This window comes from Trachurus trachurus, assembly GCF_905171665.1.
Source record: "Trachurus trachurus genome assembly, chromosome: 15".
Classification (NCBI taxonomy): Eukaryota; Metazoa; Chordata; class Actinopteri; order Carangiformes; family Carangidae; genus Trachurus; species Trachurus trachurus.
Window position 1 is genome coordinate 21538946 of NC_139906.1, and position 27792 is coordinate 21566737.

Sequence of the window (27792 nt, forward strand, 5' to 3'; positions counted from 1 at the left end):
CAGGAACAAAGAAATAATGTATAGCTCTATAGCTGGAATCGGAAGGATGCCACAAGAATGAAGACCAAGCTGTCTGGGCTGTAATGGTGGGATAGGAATTTGTGGTTTCAAGTATGAGGTTCTAACAGGGATCAATGATGGGCTGGGAGGTGTTAAGGGGGGAGGACCAGTGAGTGAAGGTAGGGGGCATCTGTTGTTCTTGTAAAGAGAGGTGGAGGTGGCTGTGAGAGCTGAGACAAATTAAACAGGAAACAGGATTAGAGCACACGTTTGTCCCTGAATTTAAGAGAGACCTGAGGAATTGGACATCTTTAAGAATTATTGTGTTGTAGATGAAATATATTAAATGTAAATAGTATGATTGGCTGTTTCAGCATTTGTCTAAAAATGCCAATGATGTAGTAACATTAATTTTGGAACATTTTTGGGATTTCTTTTTTTACATTGACATGCTTATCCACCAGGGGCTCCCAGAGGGGAGTATTATGTGATGCTGATTCCTGTGACACACGCTCTTCACTTTTGGCACGCCTAACTGAAACTAATGTGCTTAAACAGTCCTGCAAACAATCTCACCTTCATGCCAGTTATAATCTTCACTTTTAGAGCAGTGTCGATTCAACTATTTTGGAGGCTGCAGTTTGTGGAGATATTGAATTGTATTAATGTAGCACATTGAACTTCTCCAGTCAACAATATTCTCCTTTAGTTGATTAACAAGCTAGTTTGAAGAAAGTGAAAGAAGGACTTGCTCACACATTGAACACTGTTGAATTGTTAAAAAAAGAAAAGAAAGAAAAAGAAAAACTTTGGCTAATGCTAAACATTGTAGTTAAAGCTGTGAGCCTTTATCCAGGAAAAACTGGCTCAGGGTCTTGGACCTCGCAGCCTTTTCCTGTTCAGCACTGAATAGCTCCACAGGGCAGCTGAAGGGTAAATGCCTTGCTTTTCGGTACCTCAGTCAAGGGCACCTCTGCTTTGCTTTTCAGAGGAAGGAGAGCATTACTCATTCTTTCATTGACCAGGCTGGAGATCTAAAGTGGCAACTCTCTGTTCTCGAGCTACCACAGCCTCCAACCTATAAACTCACCAGTAAGTGGATGTAATATAACAGTAATCTAAATAGATGGGGACTACTCAATCATTATTTCTTAACATCATGGTCAAGTTAGTTTGGTGAGTGGATTAAAATGCTCAGCAGTGTTCAAGGTGTCCCTTTAAAAACCCTTGCATACTGATGCAGTGTATTTTTAGTGTTTTGGATGCTTAACACTTGGCAGGGAATTAAGGTTTTTTTTTCTGGCCTTCTCTTGCCCCAGAAATGAATATGAACAGTTTTAAAAGATAAAATAATGTTAGTTCCTGAGAAATATAAATCCGGGGACTGTGTTGTATAAGAGTTATCACTATATCTAAGAATAAGGTCAAGGAAGGGAGAAGAAATATTACATCGCAATCCTCAGTGAGGCACTAAAGCCGTAAGTTGTAACAGAAATTAATAAATTGAGCCAGTAATCCCACTGTGAATGAAATTGCATTCATAATTTAAAATATATCCAGCATGTGGGAGCGCAATTTCAGAGTTACAGTTGGATGTGTGTGGGTGGGAGATATATTGTACTGGCTTTTTGAGGGCCTGTTCAAGAGAATAGCTGAGGAAAAGGAGTAGGAGCAAAGGGGAAAGTACAGAAGAAAATAGAACGAAGGTGCGTGTGTCTCTGCATCCCAAGTGATAGTTTTTTTGGGGGGGAAGGGTCAGTGCATTTTACAAGAGATCATCCAACAATGCTGTGAGCCAGTGGAACAGAAGATACAAGAATCGGAGATGGGGGGGGGGGGGGGGGGGGGGCAAAGAAACAGCCAGGCAGGAGATAAGACGGTCTGTCACTGCTCTGACTTCCAACTCAGATAACATTTAATGTCTCTGGGCCGTGGTGGAAACAAAACAATCTCCAAACTCTGGCATAGCAGCATGTGTGTCTTTAAGTATGTGACCGCAAAAAGAAAAAAAGGAATAGTACGGTAATAACGATTAACACATTTAACTTGCTCACTTGAAATCAATCCATTTAATAGCACAGAAGCCACTCTTTGTAATCAAGCTTTATTGCATTGGTAATTGTTTTGTACTAATGTCTCTAATGAGCACCCATTAAAAAAACAAAGCTGCCCTGTACAATACCTGCTGCCCACCACGGTTAATGGCAGGGGGCCCTCCTGAATATGAATGAGGGTTTGTTTTCTAGATGTATAGAGGCGGCTGTTTGGGTTAATTAGTGGGGACCTGGATCCCTGTGGTGCTGAGAACCTGTGGAGCCCTCCCCTGATCCTGAAGGAACGTAATGAATAGTAGAGGTCTGTTGGCTGTGCTGTCTGCTCAGCGTTTCTGCTCTGGTGCCAGACAAGTTTTTTTTAAGCCTAGTATAGATAATGGTCACCAAGTGCAGATCTCACATATGAAGGCTTTGTGTCAGGAGTTTAAGTATAGAGTAGTTCAGTGCCCACTTATTCATACTCAGGGTCAAAGAGGGGCTCGAAATACATTTGCTGCATGCAAGACAGGAAGACATTTTGAGCATATTAGTGGCCAATTACAGTGTTATTGTTTCACATAACGCTTACTCAGTGTGAGTGAGCTAAAGCTGGAATTCACTTCTCCTTCGTTTATACTAATGATGAGTTCAAGATCTCCCTGGTTGCTTTTCTACTTTGTCCCTCTTCATTCCCAGTCTGTCTAAACCTGAAGCACAAATGCAATAAATTAACGATGTCAAGCCACTTTAAGAGGCAATGGGAATCCTGTCGTCTTCTGAGAAAAAAGAAAAGAAAATCAAGCCCACAGGTCATCAGTGCAGCAGGTTATTGTGACCCATAATTACTTTTTGATGTTTTTTGGCACAGTGGTGTGTTTATTATGGTAACAGTGGTCTGGTACCATTTTAGATGCACCATGTTGGGAGACACTTTTATTTGTTAGAGGGTTAAACCAACCAACCTATATGTTTGTTCAATCACAGTGATATACATCAGTATGTGACTGAATAGTGAGATAATACATGCAGCAGAGCAGAGGAATGTGACATAACAGCAATTAGTGCAGAGTGACATAACATACGACTCTTCAGATTGCTTTCAGCTTGTCCATGGCATTTGCATTTGCACTTACATGTTGTTACAGGGAAATTTGGACCTCGCCCTCAGGCTCACCAGGATTAGGATGGTGCACCTGGAATCTGGAAGAAATGCACAAAAGCAAAATATGTTAACTCCATAACCAAAAAAAGCAGTGATACGTACTTTTTCCAGGTGACACGTGGCTTTAAGTCTCCCCCATTGTGTAACCTTCTACTGGCCTCACAGCGTGCAGAGGAAATAGTCTTGGTTAAGTGGTCTTCAAGATAGCGTGGCTTCCATGTGCCAAATGAAAAGCTGGAAAGATATACATCAAGTGCTGAATAAAGCAATAATGCCCAGTGGAATGTGAAACAATGGCTCCTTCCAGGTGGTGGTGTGCTGTGAGAGGAGTGGGGGGAATTGAATGAGACAGAAAGCTCGTCTGGCGGCCTGGCTGTTAGCATTGGACTTGGCAGCTCTCTGCCAGGGACATGCTGACAGGCAGGCGCGGCTGTCACAGCACATAAGTGCCTCCTTGCACAACCCCCGGCCCTGTAGTGCAGGTTGGCTCTCCCGCGTTCAGCTCACAGATGCAGTCCCACACCCAAGCCACAGATCGTAGTGTGAGTCAGGGGCATGTGTCATAGCCTTAGTTTATATGGTTGAAAGATTCTGTGAGGTGAGAAAGAGGCCACCGGTGACATGGTAGAAATGTGCAATGCACAGTGGTAATTATGTTCCTCATTAGAGAGATAACGTCTGTGATTAATTGAGCCTGAGGTAGAGTATTTTTTTGCAAGCTGAGACATAATAATAAGAGTTGGTCATCTAAAACAATTCAACTGCACAGATTCAAGCAGAGTTATTTTTATTTATGCCACAGAAATCGATGATCCGTTTAGAGCATGAATTTCACAGTTAGCACACTAGACAGTTCATAAACAAATATGTGCAACTGCGGCTCGGCAGGGGGAGCAGGTCGGCCACTCAGCTCCTCCAGTCTACATTTCAAAGTGTCCTTGGGCAAGATACTGAACCTTAAATTGCCCCCCATTGTATCATCCTTGTTGGAGAATGTGTGTATGAATCAATGCAAGATCATTGAGTGGTTAGTAAAGAAGAAATGCCCAATAAATAAGTGTTTTCCAATAATGACCTATTACTTTAATATTGATTCATAATGAATGTGTCTCACAAACAGGCATTCTTATTATGTTTAATACTTTTTTTTTCATTTTATTATTTTTATTTACTATTGTTTAACTGACATTTTACAGCACAATTTCTCTTAGCCTTGGAATTGAAAATGTAGCCTGATTTACCCTGTATCATAAGTGATATCAATAGAAAGTGATGCAGGAATTGTCTGGATGCTAAAAAACAGAATTGTTTGCTTTTATGCTGTTCTTTTTAAATGTTTTACCTCTATGTAAAACACATTGAGTTGCCTTAGTATGAAACGTGCTATATAAATAAAAATGCCTTGCCTTGCCTTGCCTAAAATCATGAATAGAAAATACTTAAATGCGGCTTCTATAGACACAGACTTGTTTTGCATTTGTATAAAAACAGTCTGTGATGTGCAGTACAGTAGCATAAAATACAAATGATAGGTAATATGCATCCAGAATGGTGCTGTATGTGTGTGTCTGCTAGTCAGATGCAGGGAATAGCTTTGTTTGTTTAGATTACCTTACCATGACCTTTTGCTGTTGAAGCTGGATGTTTGCATAGCCCAGCCCAGTTGTTTTGACTAGCACAGTGTAAGCAACAGCTTTCCCAGCTTGTTTTCCTCATGAAAGAATCTGAAGACTTTTATTTTTTAAATTAATTCTGTGACATTTAAATAAAAATAGTTGTTCTGCTATTTCAGCTTGCTACAGAGCGCAGGGACATTTTAGCACATTTTCTCTTGGTTTAGTGCAGGTAAACCATTTGACAACTGTCTGTTGGCTGAAGGAAAACAAGGCAAATATTATGTAAAAGAGAGAAAAAAAAGACTTGATTTTCCCATGGTTCTGAAAGGCTCTTCAGTAATATTATAAATCTGCCTTAATGCTGTAAATCCGTCTCCTTGTGTTCACTGCATTTCATATTGATCTTTCTTGGCATGTATAGGAAATCAAAGTCACCTAGGAGTGGGAACTCATCTGATTTCCTGCAATAAATTTGTCTTTGTACGCCCCCCCCAAATGCCTTTATTTCATTGCCCAGGGGTCCATGTTGAGTGTATTGACTGTGGTTTGGGTTTTGACCCGGTGAAGGAAGACAAAGCACCCTGGCCTCATCTTCTGGCCTCGTCTTGTGGCCTTCAGGCACACTCGCATATCTCAGGCACATTTTCTAACGAGCTGTCGGGCTAAATGTTTTTCAGCCAGAGAAATTACAGTATCAATTGGAAGTGACTCTATAGAGTGAGAGGAGAAAGCAGATGAGAAGAGAGGAGATGAAAAGAGACTCAAAGAAAGATGAACTGAGATTATCCTTTTGAGAAGATAGAGATTTAACAGACCTGGTTTGTATTTATGGCTGGATTGCTTTTTCTGGGGAATCAGGAAAGTGTCATTTCAGTACAATGTGTTCATTCTGCTTTATACACCTGAAGTCTGAAAGCCTTTTCTTTGTCTTTCTTCTCTCCTGCAGATGTGCTGTGGACTGCCGATGATTCTTCCACCTCCACCAGTTCAAATTCGATGGCAGACAAAGACTGCACTTCCCACTGCTCTCGTTACCCCTGAGACAGAACAGGTCCATACCTAAGTGACTGTCTACTGTATTAGCATCTGTCTCTGCCAGTGTCCAACTCTTCAGTCTGTTGCCATGACTTGTTTTCTGGTGTCAGCCTTTCTTCTGGTTCTCCAGACATTTGCTGCCCCGCCCGAGTTCATCCAGCCAGGATTTGGCATAACAGTGGACTCCATGGACCTTGATTCTGGACTACCAGCTAATGTTTCTGGAGATGTGCCCTCCTCTCCACCCCCGGGAACTAGTAAAAGAGCCCCACATAGTATCATTATTGGGGTACGCAAAGGGGGCACAAGAGCACTGCTAGAGATGCTGGACATCCACCCTGAGGTTGCTGCTGCTGCCACCGAGGTGCACTTCTTTGACTGGGATGAGAACTATGCCAAGGGCTTTGAGTGGTACCGTGAGTTGATGCCCTACTCTTATCCACACCAGATCACAGTGGAGAAGACTCCAGGTTACTTCACGTCACCGCTTGCACCAGAACGCATCTGCGCCATGAACTCCTCCATAAAGCTGCTATTGATCCTGCGGGACCCGGCCGAGCGGGTCATCTCCGACTACACCCAGGTGTATTTCAACCGGCTGGAGAACCACAAGCCGGTGCAAGCCATCGAGAACCTGCTGGTGCGCAACGGAGCCCTAAATATCCGGTACAAGGCGATTCAGAGGAGCCTCTATGACATCCACATGCGCAACTGGCTGCGTCACTTTCCCCTGGAACAAATTCACATTGTAGACGGGGATGCTCTGATCCATGACCCCCTGCCAGAACTTCAGAAGGTGGAGCGATTCCTTAACTTGCCCCCCAGGATAGTTTCCTCCAACTTCTACTTCAACCAGACCAAGGGCTTCTACTGCATCCGGAGTGACGGTCGAGAGCGATGTCTGCATGAGTCCAAGGGACGTCCACACCCAGCCGTCAACAGCACCGTGCTCCAACAGCTCCGCTCCTTCCTACAGGAACACAACCGAACCTTCTTCAGGCTGGTGAAGCGCACCTTCGACTGGCAATAAGAAACCCTGATTGCAAATTGGACTCAAAAGGAGCCACCGCCTGTTCTGTGATGAGGACAGAAAAGGGGGCATAAAGCACTTTATAGAACTGACACTGAAAACCCCTTTGAATAGCCTCTTTATAACTACTGTTGTGATCTCTTGTGTCCACAGAGCGGTTATATTTACATAATAAGGCAAAAAAAAGAAGTGCGAAACTGTAACTAGAGGTGTAAAATTAAATGGAAGAGTCTCCAAGCTTAATAAATCATTCTCTCTGTGCTGGAAGCGTTTAAGTGATCAAATTGCAGCGAAAACAAGTTTATGAAACCGATGAACTTTTTTTCCTCTCTCTTGTTTGATATTCTTGTTCTTGATAATAAATTGTTCTGCTTTCAAATGTAACAAAAAAAACCCGGCATGTTTCTGTCTCTCTCCATTTCGTTCTGGCCATCAAAAGCCCCCGAGCCCTCTAACCTGTATTATTTAGGGAGCATACCAAGGTAGGCAGAGGCATTAGAATAAGCCTTTGATTTGCTGTGGTGAAAGTTAGACATTAATGCAAGGAAATGGGTACCCTGGAGCAGCGCTTTAATAGTACAGGAATCACTAATGGCTTTGGACATCGAAGGTAGCCTGTGCCTGAAGCTAAATCAGTCAAAGCTCCGTAGTCAGCAAGCAGAAATCCACAGAGCTTCTGCTGCATTTTCCCAACAATTTGCTCAGGTGTAAAATGTAGTCATTAAAGTATATGCCTGATAGTGCCGTAAATCATTCACAAATGATACCGTATCTGTGTAGATATTTTCTTCTACACATTATCTCTCCTCTGAATCATACTGAGCATGCAGTTTTCCCAGAAACATCTTGTCGTCCTGTACACAACAGATAGTCATGGGTCATGTTTCTTTCATTGATTAGGCTTTAAACAGCAGCCAAAGCTACAGCTCCGCTGGGAACTGATATCCATGTGATCTCCCCACTCTGTCTGCTGGAATAAGCACTATAACTCTCCTGAGGCAAGTAGTCATTGATGCTACATTGGATCCATATCCAGAACAGAAGATAGGAAGGGGAAATGTAACTGTGGGCCATATAGAAATATGCTGAATATTTATATGAATAGCACAGTTCATGGGTGATCGGAGGTTTTAAATTATGCTTAGGCTTGAAAAGTATATGATATTCATGTGTGTACACAAGCTCTGTTTGATGTCTAAATGAAATCACCCATAGCTCATCTTGCTTAGGGACTTTTCTCCTGTCTGTTCACCAGGGGGCACTTGGAACCCAGAGTAACTCATGAGGGAACGGTGTTAAAAAATGTGTCTAGACAAACTCTTTCTAGGATCCCCGCCTCTGTCGGTGCACACACAGGTGAAGGGCCCATGACAGCTACCTCGTGACCCTGGCCGACGCCTGTCTGCTCTGGTATGTATCACCCACTCGCTCATCTGGAAGAGAACGAACTGTCCTAGGGCACAAATAGCCTCCCTCCACCACCACCACCACCACAACACACACACATTACCAATCATTCCCAAGGTGTTAGACTGGCGCAGCACAGTGTTTTCATTAAGCAGGTGGGCAGGAAGGACAAAAGGGCATGTTTTGCTTACAATATGTGAGTACACAGTGAACAAATTCCCATTTACAGCCTGTATTTATTTGAGGCAAAGTTGACTGACTATGCTTGCTGTTTGCAGAAACACTGGGAGCTGCACAGTGCAGATGTAGCTGTCTAATGCTGGAGTCTGAGAAGCTGCAGTCGAGCAATGGGTTGTTTAAGGATACGGATATTTTTATCAGCAAATCCCCTGAAGTTCATATCATCACAACAAATGCAACGATAGGATCTTTTATGGCTTCTGTAGGCACAGGCTTTTAAACATTATGTCAAGCTCTGACTACACTGGATTTTTTTTCTGGGGTAATCCAGCGTTGGTTTTAGCTTCATTCATTTGGTGACGATAATAAAAAGATCAAATTGGACCGCCATGCCAAATGTACCCATGTGTTATTCTCACTATATATCAAGGACACTATTGAAATTCAGTTTTTTATCACATGATTCCCAAATAGGAGTCCATAGTCCTGCTAGCTGCTGTTTTCTCATGAACCAATGAATTAATCAAACTGGAACTTAATCTGATTATGTTACTAAATATTAATTTAAATTAGCGTCAAATTGAAGGATTAAATTTATGCACAAAATTTAATGTCAAACATCTGTCAGGTTTTAGAAAATATCACAACAAATGTTAAGTTAATGATGATTGATTACCAATTATTAAGTCAGTTAAATGTTATTCAATTTTAAATTATGTTTCATTTTATAGCACTTCACAGCGTAAGATCAAAAAATTACCATGTTTGTTGCTCAAAGTAGTCAAGACTGAAAACCTACTGCTGCTGTTTTGTGTGAGCTGCCACACAGTGACAAAAGTGTTTTATGTGGTGAATAGAAAAACCAAGTGATGTTGCTATATCAGGAGCTAGAGCACTGTATGGCTAAAGACACATGAAACATAAACTACATTATACTGATGCCAGCCTTATCTCTCTCTTTTTTTCTTTTTTTTTTGCTTGAGAGCTTGCTTTGACAGGGGACTCAATGGAGTAACCATCTGGTTACAAAGTTTGCCACTTAAATCTGAAGGGAAAATCCAGCTGAAGTACAGCTCTGTCTTTAAAAAATAAGAGGACATTTTTTTAATGGGTTATTTTGAGCAGTGCTTTTCTGTGTGTATTCAAAAGTACATGTTGCCTTGGGTCTGACATACTGTAATGCAAAGAAAGTCATTTAAAACCCTTGACACTAACAAGTTGCTTTAACTAATGGCTACTATTGAGTGAGTCACTTATCACTACATGTCTTTGATAACTGCCAACCTCAGGCATAATTAAAGGTTTGAGGGGTGGTCTGGAGTAATCTGCTGTAGATGTTTTGGCTGGTCTTGTCATCCTAGAAGCCTCTAATGATCTGTCTGGGATTGTGATTGATGAAGCACTTAGCATCGAATCAAAGCACAAGAAACGCTCGCTGCTTGCTAAGCTGTTTGCAAACTAACAGCCACTGTATTTGCATGATACAAGTCTATTACAGAGGTGTCCTTGGTGTGAATTAATGACCTCTGTGTCAACATTGGAGGCAAAACCATGTGCACATGGTAGGGCTTGACTGACATGGCTCAGCAGGTATACATTAGCTATAAACAGCACGGGTCAGTGAATCGTGCCACGTTCAATAACATGCAGGCAGCAGTGTCAATTTTGAATTCATGAACATTGCAGCATCTGCAAGTAATTAATAACACAATGATTGTTTTATGTAGTGTAGCCAGGGAATAAATCCCAGAATTAAAATAGTTTGCAATGTTCCTTTAAACCCGAAACCAGGTTATAGATTGTGTGAAAAGTAGTTCCCTCAACATGAGGTAAATCAGACTAACTTGTTTGTTTTGGTGTTTTGGTATTTGCCCTGCTACTATTGGTCAGTGAGTAGAAACGTCAGGTTTTCTCTGTGGGGATTGGCCAAGGGGCGGGACCAGAGAGATCGGGGAAAAGAGGAAAGGAGAGGAGGGAGAATTGAGGTGTGCGCCGAAGCATGGCCGCTGTGTGTTTTTCTTCCTCGCCATTGCGATTAGTCTGCAGCTAAATTCGCTAATGTAGAGTGTGTTTAATGAGTGTAATCTTACTCTCACGTTATGTGAAGGGTTAATTGAGGTACACTGTGTTGAAAGACTGAGTTACGGAGCTACGGAGTTAACGAGCAACTCTACAGACTGCATCGTGATAGCACACATGCTAATGTTGTGCTAGTGCTTCATGGACAGACTGTGACTCCCGGACAGAGTCATAGACAGTGCGCCGTGGGATCGGACCAACTCGGGTGAGCTGTGGTGGTTGAGGGAGACCTGCCGTGTCTTTCCTCCAACGTCGGCGGACGTCGTCGCGGCAACGAGAAGGTCAACGAGCGGCTTCAGTGAGTCTCGGACGAGGCCGGGACTTTTCCCTGTATCAGCGGCTGCAGGTACAGAGACTAGAGACTGGATCAGCGTGGGTGAGTGAACACGGTATCGGACACCGTGTGGCCAACGTTCCACAACACCTCACAACTCATCCACAAACAGGCCTGCAACGGGGGGTTTGTTATTTTCTTTGCCGGCTGTTGTATTATTATTTTCTGTGGGCCCACACTAATTTTGAAACGTAATATTCCGTGTTTCAGAGATTCAGGTTTGAGTAACTGATTGATATTTTCCTTTTGAACGAGGTTTACAAGTTTACAAGAAGGGTTGAGAGATTCTGTGCAATTAACAGTGATAATATTGCCTTGGTGAATTCTAAAGGGCACTTGCCTGGTTTTTCGTTTTTATTTAAATTGCTGAGATTAAAGGTCAACTATGTGATTTTCTTGCAATACTTTAAATTGGGTTGTTGACACTCTAAAAGAGAGAGAGTAACATTTGTGTTTCTATATTAACCTAATTCGACCTTTGCATAAATATTTTTGATTGTGTGAATAAATAATTCATTTATTTTAATTCATGAACCATCTTGTGTCAAGTTAATAAATAGTGATTAAAAGGTAATAAATAGTGGGTAACAAAGCTTTAAAAAGTGGTTTAAAATCAGAGGTGTAAAGAGTAAAAACACTAAACTCCTGTGTCATTTTCAGTTCATGTTATCTGAGGAGTTTGTCAGGTAAGCTGGGTTACAGGTCATAATAAATAGAGCAACCTTATAGTTACTAGCATCAGACATAACAAAGTAAAAGAACCCTTAGTGCAGTATCTTAAAGCCAGGATACTTAGAAAGCGCTACATAAATGGAGGCACCGCTGGGATGCTATTAACTAGTTAAAGTATTTTAGCCTGTAACACCTACTTTAAAGTAAACCCCTGTTTACCTCTGTGATTTAACTATCCTAGTTTTCTCTTCAGTAATTATTCCGTTACATTTTCTTGATTCATTTCTGAGTTTATCAAAGCCAACTTGCTAGGATAATATTGTGTAAACCAACAACTAAATAATTAGTAAAAGAAACTCCACAACGTTATAGACATGTCAACACTAGAGAATTGGTGTAAAGGGGAGGGAGTAGACCAAGCTCATGCTCTCATACTGAAGAAAGTCCCCGTAGATGCCACAAGAGACAACATTGAAGAGACAATAACTACAATCAAAGCCCTGGGAAGAGTGAGGGCCATAGGACGAATGTATGACCCCCAATCCCAGTCACTAATGGTGCTTTGTGAATGCAGTGAAAGAGTCAACCTAAAGACCATTCCCCTTGATGTTCCCCCTGTTGGTGGAGGGGAGCTGTGGACGTTGCATGGACCAACAGATGGAGAAGAGGCCACTGCTGGTGACGAAGGAGGAGATGTGCCTCCGGGCCCCAAAGACAGTTTCCCGTCCACAGGTGGAACAACTGAATCCGAGATGGCACCTCCTGGCACTACACAAGGTAACTCTGCTGAGTCCATTATACGCGCAGTAGGTGATCTCCTTCTCAAAACAATGAAGCCCCAAGAGAGCAATGTTTTCCGACGCTTGAGAGCATATTCTGGACTAACACCTACACCTGCTGGAGAGGAGAATTTGGACACTTGGACGGAGCAGGCACGATTGATGGTGGACGAATGTGACTGTTCCAGTCGGGAAAAACGAAAGAGGATTGTGGAGAGTTTGAAAGGACCGGCTTTAGAGATAGCACAAGCTGTGAGAGCCAATGACCCTGATGCTTCACCTCAGGAATATATTGAGGCCCTGGAGAGAGCATTTGGAACCTCTGAAACCCCTGAAGATCTGTATTTCTCATTCAGAGCCCTTCGCCAAAGTTCAGGTGAGAGACTGTCTGATTTTTTGAGAAGGGTGGAGCGCTTGCTAACCAAGGTGGTGGAGAGAGGTGGGCTGCGCACTAACCAAAGAGACAGTGCACGCGTGGAACAACTCCTCAGGGGCGCCATCGAGTCAGATCTACTGCTCCTGCAGTTACGCTTGAGAGAGAGAAAGAATAACCCACCCTCTTTCCTGGAACTGTTGAATGAAATTCGACAAGAAGAGGACCAACAGATAGTACGAAAAAAATCGGCTCCCAACCCAGCCAAGCCTATGGTTAGACAAGTGAGAGTCGAAGATGAAGCTAAGCTAACAGACAATGAGGTTCAAGATCTCAAAGCTCAGATTGAGTTTTTGCAGTCCCGAGTATCTGAGTTGACAGTTGAGTCGTTAAAGGCTACAACTAAACCCCCTAAAGAGATACAGACAGAGAAACAATCCAAAGCAAAATCAAATAGTGAGGTTCAAGCATTAAAGAAACAAGTGGAGAGTCTACAGAATCAGATTGGGGTTATGACGGTAACACACACAGAAACCAGACCAACAACAAGAGGGTCTGGTTGGAGAGCAGACCCCAGAGAGAATAAAGGAAGCTATAATGCCCCCAACAGACAGAGTTACAAAGGCCAATCCAGGGACAGAAATGATAGAGATGATTTTTTCTGCTATCGATGCGGAGAAGATGGCCATGTAGCCACACGTTGTACCGCCCTTGAAGACTCCGCCAAAGTAATACAAAAACTGGTTCGTACCCTGAGAAGACACAAAGAACACAACAACAGAGACCAAACAAACCCACATAAAGAGACTGAACACACTCATTGTTCTATTAAACGGAGTGCAGTAGACCACAAAAAGCCTGATAGCCTTCCTGAGGGACTGGTTGGAGAGACTTCCTTGAGCCAAGTCATCATCGAGGGGCAACCGCTAACAGCACTGATGGATGGAGGCTCCACCGTCTCCATAGTTTTTGAGAGTTGGTTCCAAGAACATCTGTCTCATTTGCCACTCCATCCCATTTCCAGCTTGGCCCTTTGGGGTCTCAGTGAGTCCTGTTATCCTTACAAGGGCTATGTTGCAATGAATGTTCAGTTTGTGGAAGACGGACCCAACCCCGCACCAAAGACGGTGTTGGCCCTTGTCTGCCCAGATCCTAGTGGTCCAGATCAGCCACCTGTACTTTTTGGGACCAACGCAAGGAAGTTTTGCCATGGGCCGCGGACGACAGACGTTACAGGGAGTAATGGGCAGGCCCAAGCATGGCGAGTTTGTGCACAGACCTCAGGCGAACAAAACTCTTCCAAAAGCCTTGAGAGGGACAAGATAGGACACATAAGATGGGCGGGCCCCGGACCCCTTAAAATCCCTCCAGGTGGCGCAGTTTTTGCTGCGTGTAAAGTGACTGCAGACGAAACACTGAAGCAAGATGTACTGGTGGTCGAAGCACCTGTCCAATCATTTCTTCCTGCTGGAGTCGTGGTACCACCCTGCGTCCTTCTTCCCTCCGATATGGACATGAACAATTTTTCTGTGCTGCTCAGGAACGAGTCGCTAAAAACTAAGTCCATTCCCAAAGGTACAGTCGTAGCCCATGTCCACAAAGTTGAAGTTGTGATGGAACTCCAGAAGGATAATGGATCCCCTTCAACACTGGATCCTGGATTGTTTGATTTTGGAGAGTCCCCCATCCCCACTGCTTGGAAGGAGAGACTAGCGAAGAAGCTATCTGAGAGAGCGGGAGTGTTTTCACTGGTGGAATGGGATGTGGGACTGGCTAAAGGCGTTGAACACAACATCCGCATCAGCGATCCCCGGCCTTTCAGAGAACGGTCAAGACGACTGGCGCCTGCGGATATAGATGACGTCCGGCGACACCTACAGAAGCTTCTAGCTACTGGGATAATAAAGGAATCCCGAAGCCCATATGCGTCGCCTATTGTCGTGGCAAGGAAAAAAAATGGTTCTGTCCGAATGTGTATCGATTACCGTACTCTGAATGCTCGTACTATTCCGGATCAGTACACAGTCCCCAGGATCGATGATGCCCTCGACTGTATGACTGGCAGTCGTTGGTTTACTGTGTTGGACTTAAGAAATGGCTACTACCAAATCCCAATGTCTGAAGAAGATAAAGAGAAAACAGCCTTCATTTGTCCATTGGGATTCTTTCAATTTGAACGTATGCCCCAAGGCATCACTGGAGCGCCATCAACCTTCCAGCGCCTCATGGAGAGGGTGGTAGGGGACATGAACTTGCTCCAGTGCCTTGTATATCTGGACGATCTCATTGTTTTCGGAAAGACATTAGAAGAACATGAGGAACGCCTCTTGAAAGTGCTAGATCGTCTTCAAGAGTATGGGCTGAAAGTATCCATCGACAAATGTCAATTTTGTCAGCCGCAGGTCAAATACGTCGGCCATATTGTGTCAGCTGAAGGGATAGCTACCGACCCCGAAAAGATCATCGCAGTCACCCGCTGGGAACAGCCAACTGACCTTAAAACCCTGCAATCTTTTCTAGGCTTCTGCGGCTATTATAGACGCTTCATTGCCAACTATTCAGCGATTGTAAAATCGCTGACAGACCTTACAAAAGGCTACCTCCCCACTCAGCGCAACAAGAAAGCAACTGCCCAGACGGCTAGCTACTTCAAGAGGCCTGAGCCATTTGGAGAGAGGTGGACCCCTGAATGTACAGCTGCGTTTCAAAAAATAATCCACTGTCTCACTCACGCTCCTGTCCTGGCCTACGCAGACCCGGCCAAGCCCTATATACTCCACGTGGACGCCAGCTTCGAAGGGTTGGGTGCGGTCCTCAACCAGGAGTACTCAGATGGTTTGCGCCCTGTAGCGTTTGCCAGTAGGAAACTGCGGAACTCTGAAAGAAATTACCCTGTTCATCAGCTCGAGTTTCTCGCACTAAAATGGGCAGTGGTTGACAAATTTCATGATTACCTATATGGGGCCAAATTCACCGTCAGAACAGATAATAACCCACTGACCTATGTTCTCACGACTGCCAAGCTCAATGCCACAGGACATCGGTGGCTGGCAGCCCTGTCTACATACGATTTTGCCATACAATATAGGCCAGGAAGAGAGAACGTGGATGCAGACCTGCTGTCCAGAAACCCAAGTGAAGGGGATGAAGGATGGATACCTCCATCAGGGGTAAAAGCCCTCTGTAAGAGACTCAATGTCATCGAGTCCCCAAGTCCCCCGAACCGATGCGTGGATCAGCTAGGTGCATCGCCCTCTGCTATCCCCGACTTGTACGCCTACCCAGTTAGGTTTGACGGAGGCCCTGTGGACCCAGTAGGTCTCGTGGACATGCAGAAGGATCAGGACACTGATGAAGTCATTGGAAGGGTGAAACAGGAAATAAGAGCAAACAACTGGCCGTGTCCCATCCAGAGCACCCATAAGGACGCTGTCCTGTTCCAGCGAGAAGGTGGAAAATTGCACCTGCAAAATGGGCTCCTGTACCGGAAGGTGGTGAAGCCGACCGGGAAAGCAATATCTCAGTTAGTGCTTCCAGAACAACACAGACGCCTCGTGCTTAAGTCCTTGCACGATGACTTTGCCCATCTTGGGATTGATAAGACTACTGAGCTAGTGCGTGATAGGTTTTACTGGCCCAAAATGGCTGTTGACATTGACCAGTATATCAAGACCTGTGGGAGGTGCGTGGCTCAGAAGACCTTGCCGCACAGGGCTACTCCACTGAACCAAATCACCAGTCGAGGTCCGATGGATTTGGTTTGCATTGATTTTCTGTCGATTGAACCAGACACCCGCGGAGTAGCTAATGTCTTAGTGGTCACCGACCATTTTACTCGCTATGCTCAAGCCTTCCCCACGAGTAATCAGACTGCATCAACAGTAGCCAAAGTGCTGTTGGAGAAGTTCTTTGTCCATTACGGCCTGCCCACACGTATACACTCAGACCAAGGGCGAGACTTTGAGAGTCGGTTGATAAAGGAGCTCTTGGGTATGCTGGGGATCAAGAAATCAAGAACTACCCCGTATCACCCGCAGGGGGACCCACAGCCGGAGCGCTTCAACCGCACTCTCCTGTCCATGTTGGGCACTCTTAATCCCACAAACAAACAAAGGTGGAGTCAACATGTAGCTTTTCTGGTGCATGCTTACAATTGCAGCCGTAATGAGTCGACTGGTTACTCCCCTTATTTCCTGATGTTCGGGAGAGAGGCCCGCCTCCCTATTGATGTGTGTTTTGGTCTGTCTACTGGAGGAGAAGACAAGAAAACTCACCACCGGTACGTGGAGGAGCTAAGAAAAGATTTGAGTCATGCTTACCACCTCGCATCTGAAGCTTCTGGGAAAAACCATCAGAAGAACAAGCAAAACTACGACAAGAGAGTCCGAGTCCATGACCTGCAAGAAGGAGACCGTGTACTCATTCGAGCCTTGGGAGTACCGGGAAAACACAAACTAAAAGAGAAATGGAACTTGCAACCATATGCGGTGGTTGGAAAGCTTCCCAACTTACCTGTTTATCGGGTCAAGTCTGAAGAAGGAAGAAGTATTGTAAAAACACTTCACAGAGATCATCTGCTTCCGATAGGGTTCCTGGTGAGGATGCCTGGAGTCCAGGAAGAGAAACCCCAATACCAGAGACCCACCACCAGAGCAAGGGCAACAGGTGATGGGGTGCCAATGACTGGTGGATCCGAGCATGGTGGTTCTGAGTCCGAAGAGGAGGATTCTCACTACACTTGGAGAGAGATCACAAACTCTGACTGGCCAAGTTTGCCTACTTCATTGCAGCCTCTGAACTGTGCCCAAGATGAGATCCAGGCAGAGAGTAGTGGTGCCCCTGGTACACCTCCAAACGAAGAGGAGACGGACACTGCACCTATGGTAGAAGAGGAAACTGACAGTGTTGAGTTGTCATCTGAGGACCCTGTGGCGGACACAGGACTGGAACTGGGAGACGTCCCAAGTACTAGTGAGTCTGAAGATGGACCAGCAACTTGCAGTGACCCAGTTGTAAAAAGAGCAGTTAAGCCAGTCATCCGCTTGAGTTATGATGAACCAGGAGAGCCCACGAACAAACCACTTGTCATCCTGCATCGAGGGATGAGGATATGCATCACACCCATGCCTTCCTACAGACTCAAGGTCCAGTGTGACGAGAGCATGAGTAAGAAACTAGCTAAAAAGTCTGATATGGCAACCCTTAGATCCCAAAACTGTTAAAGAGTAAGTCTGATGAGGACATCCAGACCTTTAAAAGGGGGAGGGTGTAGCCAGGGAATAAATCCCAGAATTAAAATAGTTTGCAATGTTCCTTTAAACCCGAAACCAGGTTATAGATTGTGTGAAAAGTAGTTCCCTCAACATGAGGTAAATCAGACTAACTTGTTTGTTTTGGTGTTTTGGTATTTGCCCTGCTACTATTGGTCAGTGAGTAGAAACGTCAGGTTTTCTCTGTGGGGATTGGCCAAGGGGCGGGACCAGAGAGATCGGGGAAAAGAGGAAAGGAGAGGAGGGAGAATTGAGGTGTGCGCCGAAGCATGGCCGCTGTGTGTTTTTCTTCCTCGCCATTGCGATTAGTCTGCAGCTAAATTCGCTAATGTAGAGTGTGTTTAATGAGTGTAATCTTACTCTCACGTTATGTGAAGGGTTAATTGAGGTACACTGTGTTGAAAGACTGAGTTACGGAGCTACGGAGTTAACGAGCAACTCTACAGACTGCATCGTGATAGCACACATGCTAATGTTGTGCTAGTGCTTCATGGACAGACTGTGACTCTCGGACAGAGTCATAGACAGTGCGCCGTGGGATCGGACCAACTCGGGTGAGCTGTGGTGGTTGAGGGAGACCTGCCGTGTCTTTCCTCCAACGTCGGCGGACGTCGTCGCGGCAACGAGAAGGTCAACGAGCGGCTTCAGTGAGTCTCGGACGAGGCCGGGACTTTTCCCTGTATCAGCGGCTGCAGGTACAGAGACTAGAGACTGGATCAGCGTGGGTGAGTGAACACGGTATCGGACACCGTGTGGCCAACGTTCCACAACACCTCACAACTCATCCACAAACAGGCCTGCAACGGGGGGTTTGTTATTTTCTTTGCCGGCTGTTGTATTATTATTTTCTGTGGGCCCACACTAATTTTGAAACGTAATATTCCGTGTTTCAGAGATTCAGGTTTGAGTAACTGATTGATATTTTCCTTTTGAACGAGGTTTACAAGTTTACAAGAAGGGTTGAGAGATTCTGTGCAATTAACAGTGATAATATTGCCTTGGTGAATTCTAAAGGGCACTTGCCTGGTTTTTCGTTTTTATTTAAATTGCTGAGATTAAAGGTCAACTATGTGATTTTCTTGCAATACTTTAAATTGGGTTGTTGACACTCTAAAAGAGAGAGAGTAACATTTGTGTTTCTATATTAACCTAATTCGACCTTTGCATAAATATTTTTGATTGTGTGAATAAATAATTCATTTATTTTAATTCATGAACCATCTTGTGTCAAGTTAATAAATAGTGATTAAAAGGTAATAAATAGTGGGTAACAAAGCTTTAAAAAGTGGTTTAAAATCAGAGGTGTAAAGAGTAAAAACACTAAACTCCTGTGTCATTTTCAGTTCATGTTATCTGAGGAGTTTGTCAGGTAAGCTGGGTTACAGGTCATAATAAATAGAGCAACCTTATAGTTACTAGCATCAGACATAACAAAGTAAAAGAACCCTTAGTGCAGTATCTTAAAGCCAGGATACTTAGAAAGCGCTACAGTAGTTTAAAAAATAACCTTACTGCCAACTGAAGGAGTGTCTCTGTGTTTATTTCTCTATTAAATACATGGTTTACACAGGTGTGACCATCTGGATGAAGCATTTGAGCTCTCACCACTCTATAGCTCTTTCTAAAACAGTCCTTTGCACAATACAAAAAATCATTTAGATCTTCCAGCCAAGACATCCGCCAGCAGCAGTGGGGTGTTTTTAGTTCTATATTCATGGCTCAAATGCAAGAAGCCTGGGGGGAATGATGCATACTATATAGCCAACAATGCCGTACACAAAACCAACCCACTAAAGCCTTTTACAGCTTGCTTGATCAGAAAAAGAACAATGAACATAAATCTAATGAGATCAGGGACCCGCAAACTGACATGTTTCCCAAAATACATGTTGGATTATCACAAACACAAAAGGCTCAGGAACACAAGAAGTGTGGAGATAAATGTGTTTTTCACACATATTTTAAAGGCTTCTTGTGTTTTTTTCCCTTTGTGATTACTTATTCATTTGTTTGTTGATTTATTTTTCATTGCTTCAGGTGCAGGGGGCATGTGTTTGATGTGCTCCCATGGCAGTCTTTACCAAAGGGGAAGGAAGGCTGCTGCTGCTGCTGCATGCAGGTCAAAGGGAGGAGAAATAAACATGTCTGCTTATTTGTGGCTGCATTGTAAAAGCCTCTGATTAATCCTTAGAGGTGAGTGGAAGAAAACAATGTACATTAGAAAAAAGATGTGAGATCAAGGCTTCAAATGCAGAGCTCATTGTAAAAACTGTGAATGTGTGAGTGGTGGCAAAATGAAGCGCACGTTCTACATGCTGATGCTCTGCACAGCACTCTGATAGTTGACCTCCCACTGTTCAGCAGGAGACAGGATGTCAATAGAGAGTCACTGGTGCAGAGTGCACAGCTCCTCTCAACAAATACCCTTTCATACCAGTTTGTTCACTTTATCAGCCTCAATGCAAACATGAACAGTAACTGGACACGTTCATGTTCTTGCAGAAAAACAACTTTGGCAGATACAAGATACATGAAATATTGATTTATGATGACATAAATTGTTTCTATGCCTTCCTGACATTTTTCAGTCATTTCAACTTTAGATGGTTATATGTTTTTACTGTAAAAAGACCTGCTTGGATTGCACAATTCCTAAACATGAGCACACTCCCGCAACTGCTTTGTTTGAGAGTTGTGAAGTGGAAGTAGCCATATTTGTGTGGCGATTGGTGCCAAAAGTCAATTTTGACAGGTTCATCAACTTTCAGGTTAAATGATCAATAGAAGAGGTCAACAATGGTTGACAGTTTATGGTTGTTTGTTATCATAGTATACAAGACTGTAGAAGAAGAAGCAAAAAAAAAAAAAAAAAAACTCTCAAGGTGCATTTCAGTTAGAAACAATCACAATTTTCAAGCACCACTAATAGCACATGCAAGATCAAGATTAAAACACAGTATGCATCTTGACTCAATTACTTTAATTATAGATCAATTCAGGATGAAATCAGTCAGTCAGTTTTGTTCTCAACTGTAACAACAAAGCAGTTTGAAAACCACCAACAGCTGGGGCTCAGGAGGTAGAGCTGGTTGTCCACTAATTGGATGGTTGGAGTCCTTTATTTTACTGTAAAGTGACAGCAAGCAGCACTTTCTCAAATTAGATAAGAATTTGAAATAATTAGTAGTAAGAGTGTTGACATGCCACTCAAAACACCTAGAGCCAACAGGAATCATTCCATTATCAATTTGCAAATGCCCATCACTCCTGAAACATGAAACATGTTGTTCATATTCATCCAATCTCTTTGATATACAGTATATGTGGGATATAAATATTCAACTAATCCTCACTGCCTCTGTCTGGTAAGGTATAGCACAATGCTGATCACCAGTTATCTTTGATTGCTGTTTTGAAGCTAAAGCAACTTGATGTGATTTTGTACTGGAACTCTGCTGAGCTTGGGTTGTTTCCTCATTTTATTATTAAAATGGAAATAAAAAATGATCCGCCCATTTACCTAAACTGGCGCCATGCCACCCCTCCTTCATCCTGTTTTAATATTATCAGGGTGACAAGTATTGGTATAAGGCCAGAATGGTATATAGCAGCAGTATATACCTGATGTGGTTGGCTTAAGTTTTGGATCTGATATGGCATTACATTTGATGTTTTGGTGTAATAGTATTAATAGTGTAATTAGGATCTCTCATTTGATCTCTAATTAGTGTATAATTTGGTGAAACAGTGCCTAACTATTGTTTATTTTGGATCTAATATGGAATATGAGGTTTCTAATTTAGGTGTGTGGTTTCTAATTATGTTTGTTTAGTGTCTAATAAAGAACATATTATTTCATTTTCTTCTTATTAGATACAAAGTACAGCTTGTTAATGTTATAAATAGTGTGACCAAAGCTTCTATATTAAGTAAGCATATCATTAAATGGGAACAGAGAGGGGGAGAAACACTACACAAAGCAGCTAGCTCTCCCACTTCGAACCAGACAGGTTCACATAGCCAGAGAGGTTGGGAACCATTGCTATATATATATTACCACACACACACAAACACATAGGAGGTGTAAACACACTCCACCAACATTATATTTGTGGTGGTTTCGAGTTAAAACCAAACAAGACATGCATCTTCTTTTTTAGTGTCACTTCACATTCAGCAGTCAGTTTTTCCATATGTCTTAGTGCTGATACAGCGTATAGACTTTGTGTCTGTTCTTGAGGCTCCAGTCACTTCTCTCCCTCAGCCTCTTTTATCCCTCAATCCTCCCCAGCAGCTCTTGTCTATTCAAATCAAGGGCTGGCGGAACAGTGCCAGAAGGCATTTCACTCTGGAATATGAAATCTGCTCTCCTTTGGGTGTACAGTAGAGCCCCGAGTCCCTGCTCTGATTCCTCCACAGCCAAACAACAACAACAGTCTGAATGCACAGCCGTGACAGAAAGCATTGCATTTCACTGCTGGCTTATAGCAGCCGGGGCTCACAGGAACCAAGTGTCACACAATTGCTTTTTCCAGGCGTAGCAGAAAAGGGGCAAGAGGGACCAGACAAAAGCAAGAAGGTCTGTGTTCCCTTGAAGTCTGTCAGTCTTTTTGCCTTTCTTTCTCCTGGGATCCCAGTGTTGGATGCTGAGCTCTTCTTTCGATCATTCATCTTTTTTTTCCCCCTGTCCTTTTTTTCATGGTTGCTTGGCTGCAGCACTTCAGGGGTGAAGGTGACATTTTGACTCTGCTAATTTTTCATTGTCGTCCCTCATCACTGTCTGGATTTCATTGTTTCAATCTCGCTGGGAGCCCACTCAAAGGCTGGATGAGGTTCTTATTTTTAGAACATTAATCTACGTTATACAAATTAAGTATGCTTCACAAGTGGCTCAGGCACCTTCCTATTGCTAATTCATTTCAAAGCACCCCCTGTGTGTTGCTCTATTTGCAGGCGAGTACAGAGATGTGAAGATAAAGTGTGTTCAAAGGGATAGCAGAGACTTCAGAGGAAACGATAACATCACTTCAGTCCCCCCGAAGTCCTCGGCAAAGTGAACAACCTGCCCCTTGGGCTGGCTGCTAATCTACCAGCCGTGTGGCAGCTCGAACAGGTAAATAAGCCAAATGGAAAAAGAGGTTGGCAAAAGGGGAATAAACTACCGCTCACAAATTGATGTTTTTATTTTGAACAATGGCATATCATACAAACTTGTTAGTAATAGGATCTTTGCATATTTAGCACATAAACACCTGTTTAACAGTGTGGTTAGTACAGAGTGGTCAGAAAGTTTTACATTGATATGAATGTTTCTGCTCCAGTCTTTTACAGTTGTGTGAGAGGAGAAAGGATAAAATCCAACAAGCTCGCAATTATTTCAGTTTAGTACATTGAACCACTTAATGAAAACCTGCATGAGGCAAGATACTTAGCCCAGTCTTATCAGACTGCAGCACAAAGTGGGAGTGCAGCAGAGAAGAAGCTGGTTGGTGTGTGTGTTTCTGGTGTTTGGCTAAATCAAATTCTTGTGTCAGGTGTGGTGAGTGACTGGTGTTAAATCTCGTCTGGCCGCCGGAGGAAAAGTACTAAAAGAGTAGAATTGAAACGCTCCCTAAACAACAGTGAGCCAGAGATCCATCTGCAGAGAGCTGCACTCGCTGGTGTTGGACCTTTTGGTATCATAAAGTGTCAGAGCAGCCAGGTGCAGTCCACTGATGTTGCACTGCAGAACTTCAGGAGGAGTGAAGTTTTAAACTGTTTTCATACTTTTACCTGTTAATATCGCTTGGAGCTGCCTATGTTGAAAATTGAAGCTCTAAAAATGGCAAATGAAGCAGAATTGTGTTATTATTAGTTTTATGCAAGGCAACATAATGTTTGAATTAATTTACAGCCAATTTATTCTAAAAATGAAATTATTATATATGTATATGTAAATACATTCTCAGGATTTTCTTTGCTACACTTGATCTGTTGGTTGAATGTAAGCTAATGTGAGCAAACTTCAGATGTTATTGTGTATAACAACAGTAGCTAAGTCATTTTTGCTCACTTACCAACTCTTCAATAGTCTGTAACCAATTTTTGCAATTTTTCATTTGAACATGAGAAACTAAAAATTACTCAGTGTCAGTTTACCAGTTTTGTGCTTAGCTTTCACCCCCAAAAAGCAAAAATTTTACAAAGACTAAAATAAATGGACTGAAAGATTCCTTCATTTTTACAGAAAAAAACTATAATGATAATGCATGCCATAATTATGCCAAATGTTTAAATAATTAACCATCCATTTAAAATTGATGTGAAGCGTATGAAATGTTGCTGTGAAATGTATGGTGAAGTATTGGTACGATTAAAACCATTTTACACCAAACCAGCCAGTGTTTGGTAGATCCCTGTTCCAAACTGCTCTCGTGGTGCAGGTTCTCATCAGGGCTTTGTGACAGTGGCTTGAAATAATTTCCCTCCAAATCCACCCAAGGGGGTGTTTTCAGAATACATTATTTAGTTTGACCTCCCCTGACAGTAAATGGAGGATTCGGTATTATCATGCATATAAACATGTTGTTCATTTATGCTCCTCTGCACATAGCTCATTGATTCAGAAATTTGGAGCATTTTGTGCACACATACACACACAGTTTTAATGAGTTTCCCCCCTCAGCCAATAAGAGTAGAGTACATGTGTGTGAGTGGTGGTCGGGAATGAAGGGCTGTAGCTGGTCAGCTTGAACACAGCCTTGTTAAAAAGTCAATTAAAAAGAAACAAAGACAGAAAGGGGGTAAGGAATTGTTTCTCCTCGCAGCTGTTTTCACTTACAAGGCAGCGAGCAGCCTCGGCGAATGAGTGCACGGATTACTTGTAGGCAAAGCCGGGTTCTCTGAAGAGAAATAAGTCTGGGTCCAAGATTATGAGTTGTTTTTTTTGTTGTTGTTTTTTTCACTCTGGAATTTGACATCAAAACCAGTTGTCACATTTTACAATTTCACACTTGCTCACCATTCTTCTCCAGTCCTCATGAGGAGAGAGTTTTAAGTGTCTCCAAATGAATAAACTGTGGCAGTTTTTTTTTTTTCACGCTGTGTGGCTGTGGAGATAATCTAACCAAACATACACTTCAGGTCCTGAAGCTGTGTCTACTGCACTTTAATTTCAATTAACCAGGGGCATCCACAGGCAGGGAACAGCAGAACCCAAACTAACAGGTTATAAATCTGTCAAGTATAGTAGCCTATTCAATCAGTAGAAGTGATGTGTGAAGAAAAAGTATTTTTACCTAGACAGTAATAATTTTCACTTGCCAATTAATTGTACTGAACAGTCACTTCATTCACCCCCCACAGAAAAATCAATATATGAAATGTGCCAAAAAATATATATAAAATGTCCCATGTTTCTCTCTGCCAGCTGTCCACTGCCTTTCATCCTCTGTCCTCTCAGACTACAGCGCTGACATGTGGGTAGAGCAGAAAAAGAAGCAACTAACAGTGAAGTTCTGCTGTAATTGCTGCCCTGTGGATGTGTACAGGGAGCCTTTTCCTCTTTATGGGCATAGAGGGCACTGGCAATACACTTTTGTTTATCACACCACTGCTCGGTGCCCTGTCCTCAATGAGAGCCTCTAACTTATTCTGCTTTGATGTTTGATTAGCTGGGACAGGCTGAGGCTTCTGATCTAATGCTGACCCAATTTCAATTTAGCAGACCATAAACAATTGCCGGTCAAGATGCGGATAGCACATTTGGAGACAAGTTTATTTCTTGAGCTGAACTTTTTTACAAGAAAGAAGGTAAACTCAGGACACCCACAGTTTCTTTCTTCTCTTTTCTTTTCAGTGCTAGCTATAGAAAAGAACTTGCACAGTCGCTCACATTCACAGAATCTGACCATGGTCTAACTTGTCATCCGGTGACCAGCTGGCATTAAGTGGGGTTAAGGGCTTAAACAGCATCTATCAAATGTTCCACCTCCTCCCTCCCTAGCTAACATTTCAGATGGAGTTACTGAAAAGCATTTGTGACTCAGCTTCTTTAGCTTTCAGGTAGCATTGCGGCGGTCCAGCATTGTTTTGAAGCTGTGCAGCTCAAGACATCCAAAACAACAAAGCATTTTAAGGTGTGCAGCTTTTCACAGAACACAATATCTGAGTAAAACCTTGAGAGAATTACTTAGAATTTCGCACAAATGTTCACTCAAAGACGGACTGATTAGATTTAGGGGTAAAAGGTCAAAGTTCATGTATACAGTGAACTCATGATCTTCTGAATGCAAAATACGTATCAGGAGCACCAAGATGGGTTAAATCTCACTTGGACTCAAGGATGAACTGATTAGACTTTAGTAGTGAAAGGTCAAAAGTCACAGCAACCTCACAAAACATGCTTTTGGCATTAACTCACAAATTCATAGTCTGATTTTGACACAATAAAGGCATAAGGATAAATTGAAGTGATGACATTATACATCTAAATGGGCAAAAGTCAACTTTAGTGTGACATCATAGTGTTTTCCCCAAACCAGTTGCTGTTTCACAGTAGGAGAGATTGTGACCATCTTTCCTGTAGTAGCTTTGCTTTTTGGTTTGCTTACTGTAGTTTGCTTGTTTTTGAAATCCTGAAGGCTACAGCATTGCATGACTATACTTTTCTATGCTAACATCAGCACATGTGGAAAATGACTAAAACACATGGTCAGAAATAGTGAGCTAATTGTGGCTCAATTGAAACCTCGGGGTATCAACAGCACAATTCATCCTGAGAAAAAGCATAAAGGTCTGTGCCAAAGGTCAAGACAACCCACGCATTTCATCCTCATTCTCAGCTGCTGCTGAAAGGGCTGTTTGTGAGTTTTCTCTGCATTTCTTGCTGGAGGCATTTGGTGGTGATCATCACCTGACAAGCGTCACCCAACACAAGAGTTTGAAATATGCCCATTGAGCAGCGCTTCTTCTTCAGAAGAGACAAGGCCATGGTGAGTCAGTCAGAAAGTGATGAGCTACAGTAGTTAACAGTCTAGCCTTGAAAAAAAGGTTAATCTGATGTTGCTTGAAGTTGATGCTAAAGCTGAAAACAAAGCAACATTTCTTGTAATGCTAATTCTGGCTTAATAGCAGTAGCAAATGCTTTTTAATGAAAGAAAAAATAGTAAGACCTGCTAACCTTGGACTTTCATTAGCATGACAAAAGGTTTTATGCATTCATACATTCACACAGGGTCAAATGCAGAGCAGATATTTATCAGCTCTGGCTCTGATCAAATATGGTGGTGCACTCATTTTTTGCAAATTTGTCAATCGCAATCTACTGGTAGGTCTTTTCCTAGTAAATCTCAAAGACAATAGAAAAACTAGTCAAAAACGCTGAAAAATGGTAAATGCAACCAAGAGTGTCAATTTAACAAGCTTTGGCGAATAAGCAGAACAGTAAACAGTGGAATTGAATATGATTTGTTCATGGCCAATGTGAAGATTTTGTGTTTAATATGAACAAGCTTATTTCTTGGAGAAAAAAAGGGCTACATGACATTCAGTACTTAGCTAGAATAGAAAGTATGTTGTGCTGTGAAATTCTTAAATCAAAAAGCAGTGGCTTTCGAATTCTGGTTTTAGTGCATTCTTGGTTAGAAAGCTGGTCTGGTCAATGAAGAGATTTCAAGTTGAAAACTCAGTCAGGTTTGTCTTTTCATCTTGATGTTAGGTAGATCTCCTTTCTCTCATGCTGAACTCAGGGATGCTTGGTGGGGGATAGGCCACCTATTTTCATTATTATTATCATCACTATGCTACTTTTCTGAAGATTTTCTTATGCCTTCATTTGACATT

General features: G+C 42.7%; 1 protein-coding gene across 1 annotated transcript; it reads left to right on the top strand.

Annotated features, from left to right (window-relative positions):
• Nucleotides 1-5934: 5934 nt before the first annotated feature.
• On the top strand, nt 5935-6876 carry hs3st1l1 (heparan sulfate (glucosamine) 3-O-sulfotransferase 1-like1; the record flags this gene model as incomplete). Its single annotated transcript, XM_083987716.1, has 1 exon — nt 5935-6876. One exon carries the CDS (start codon nt 5935-5937, stop codon nt 6874-6876), a length of 942 nt encoding a protein of 313 aa, XP_083843842.1.
• Nucleotides 6877-27792: the final 20916 nt, after the last annotated feature.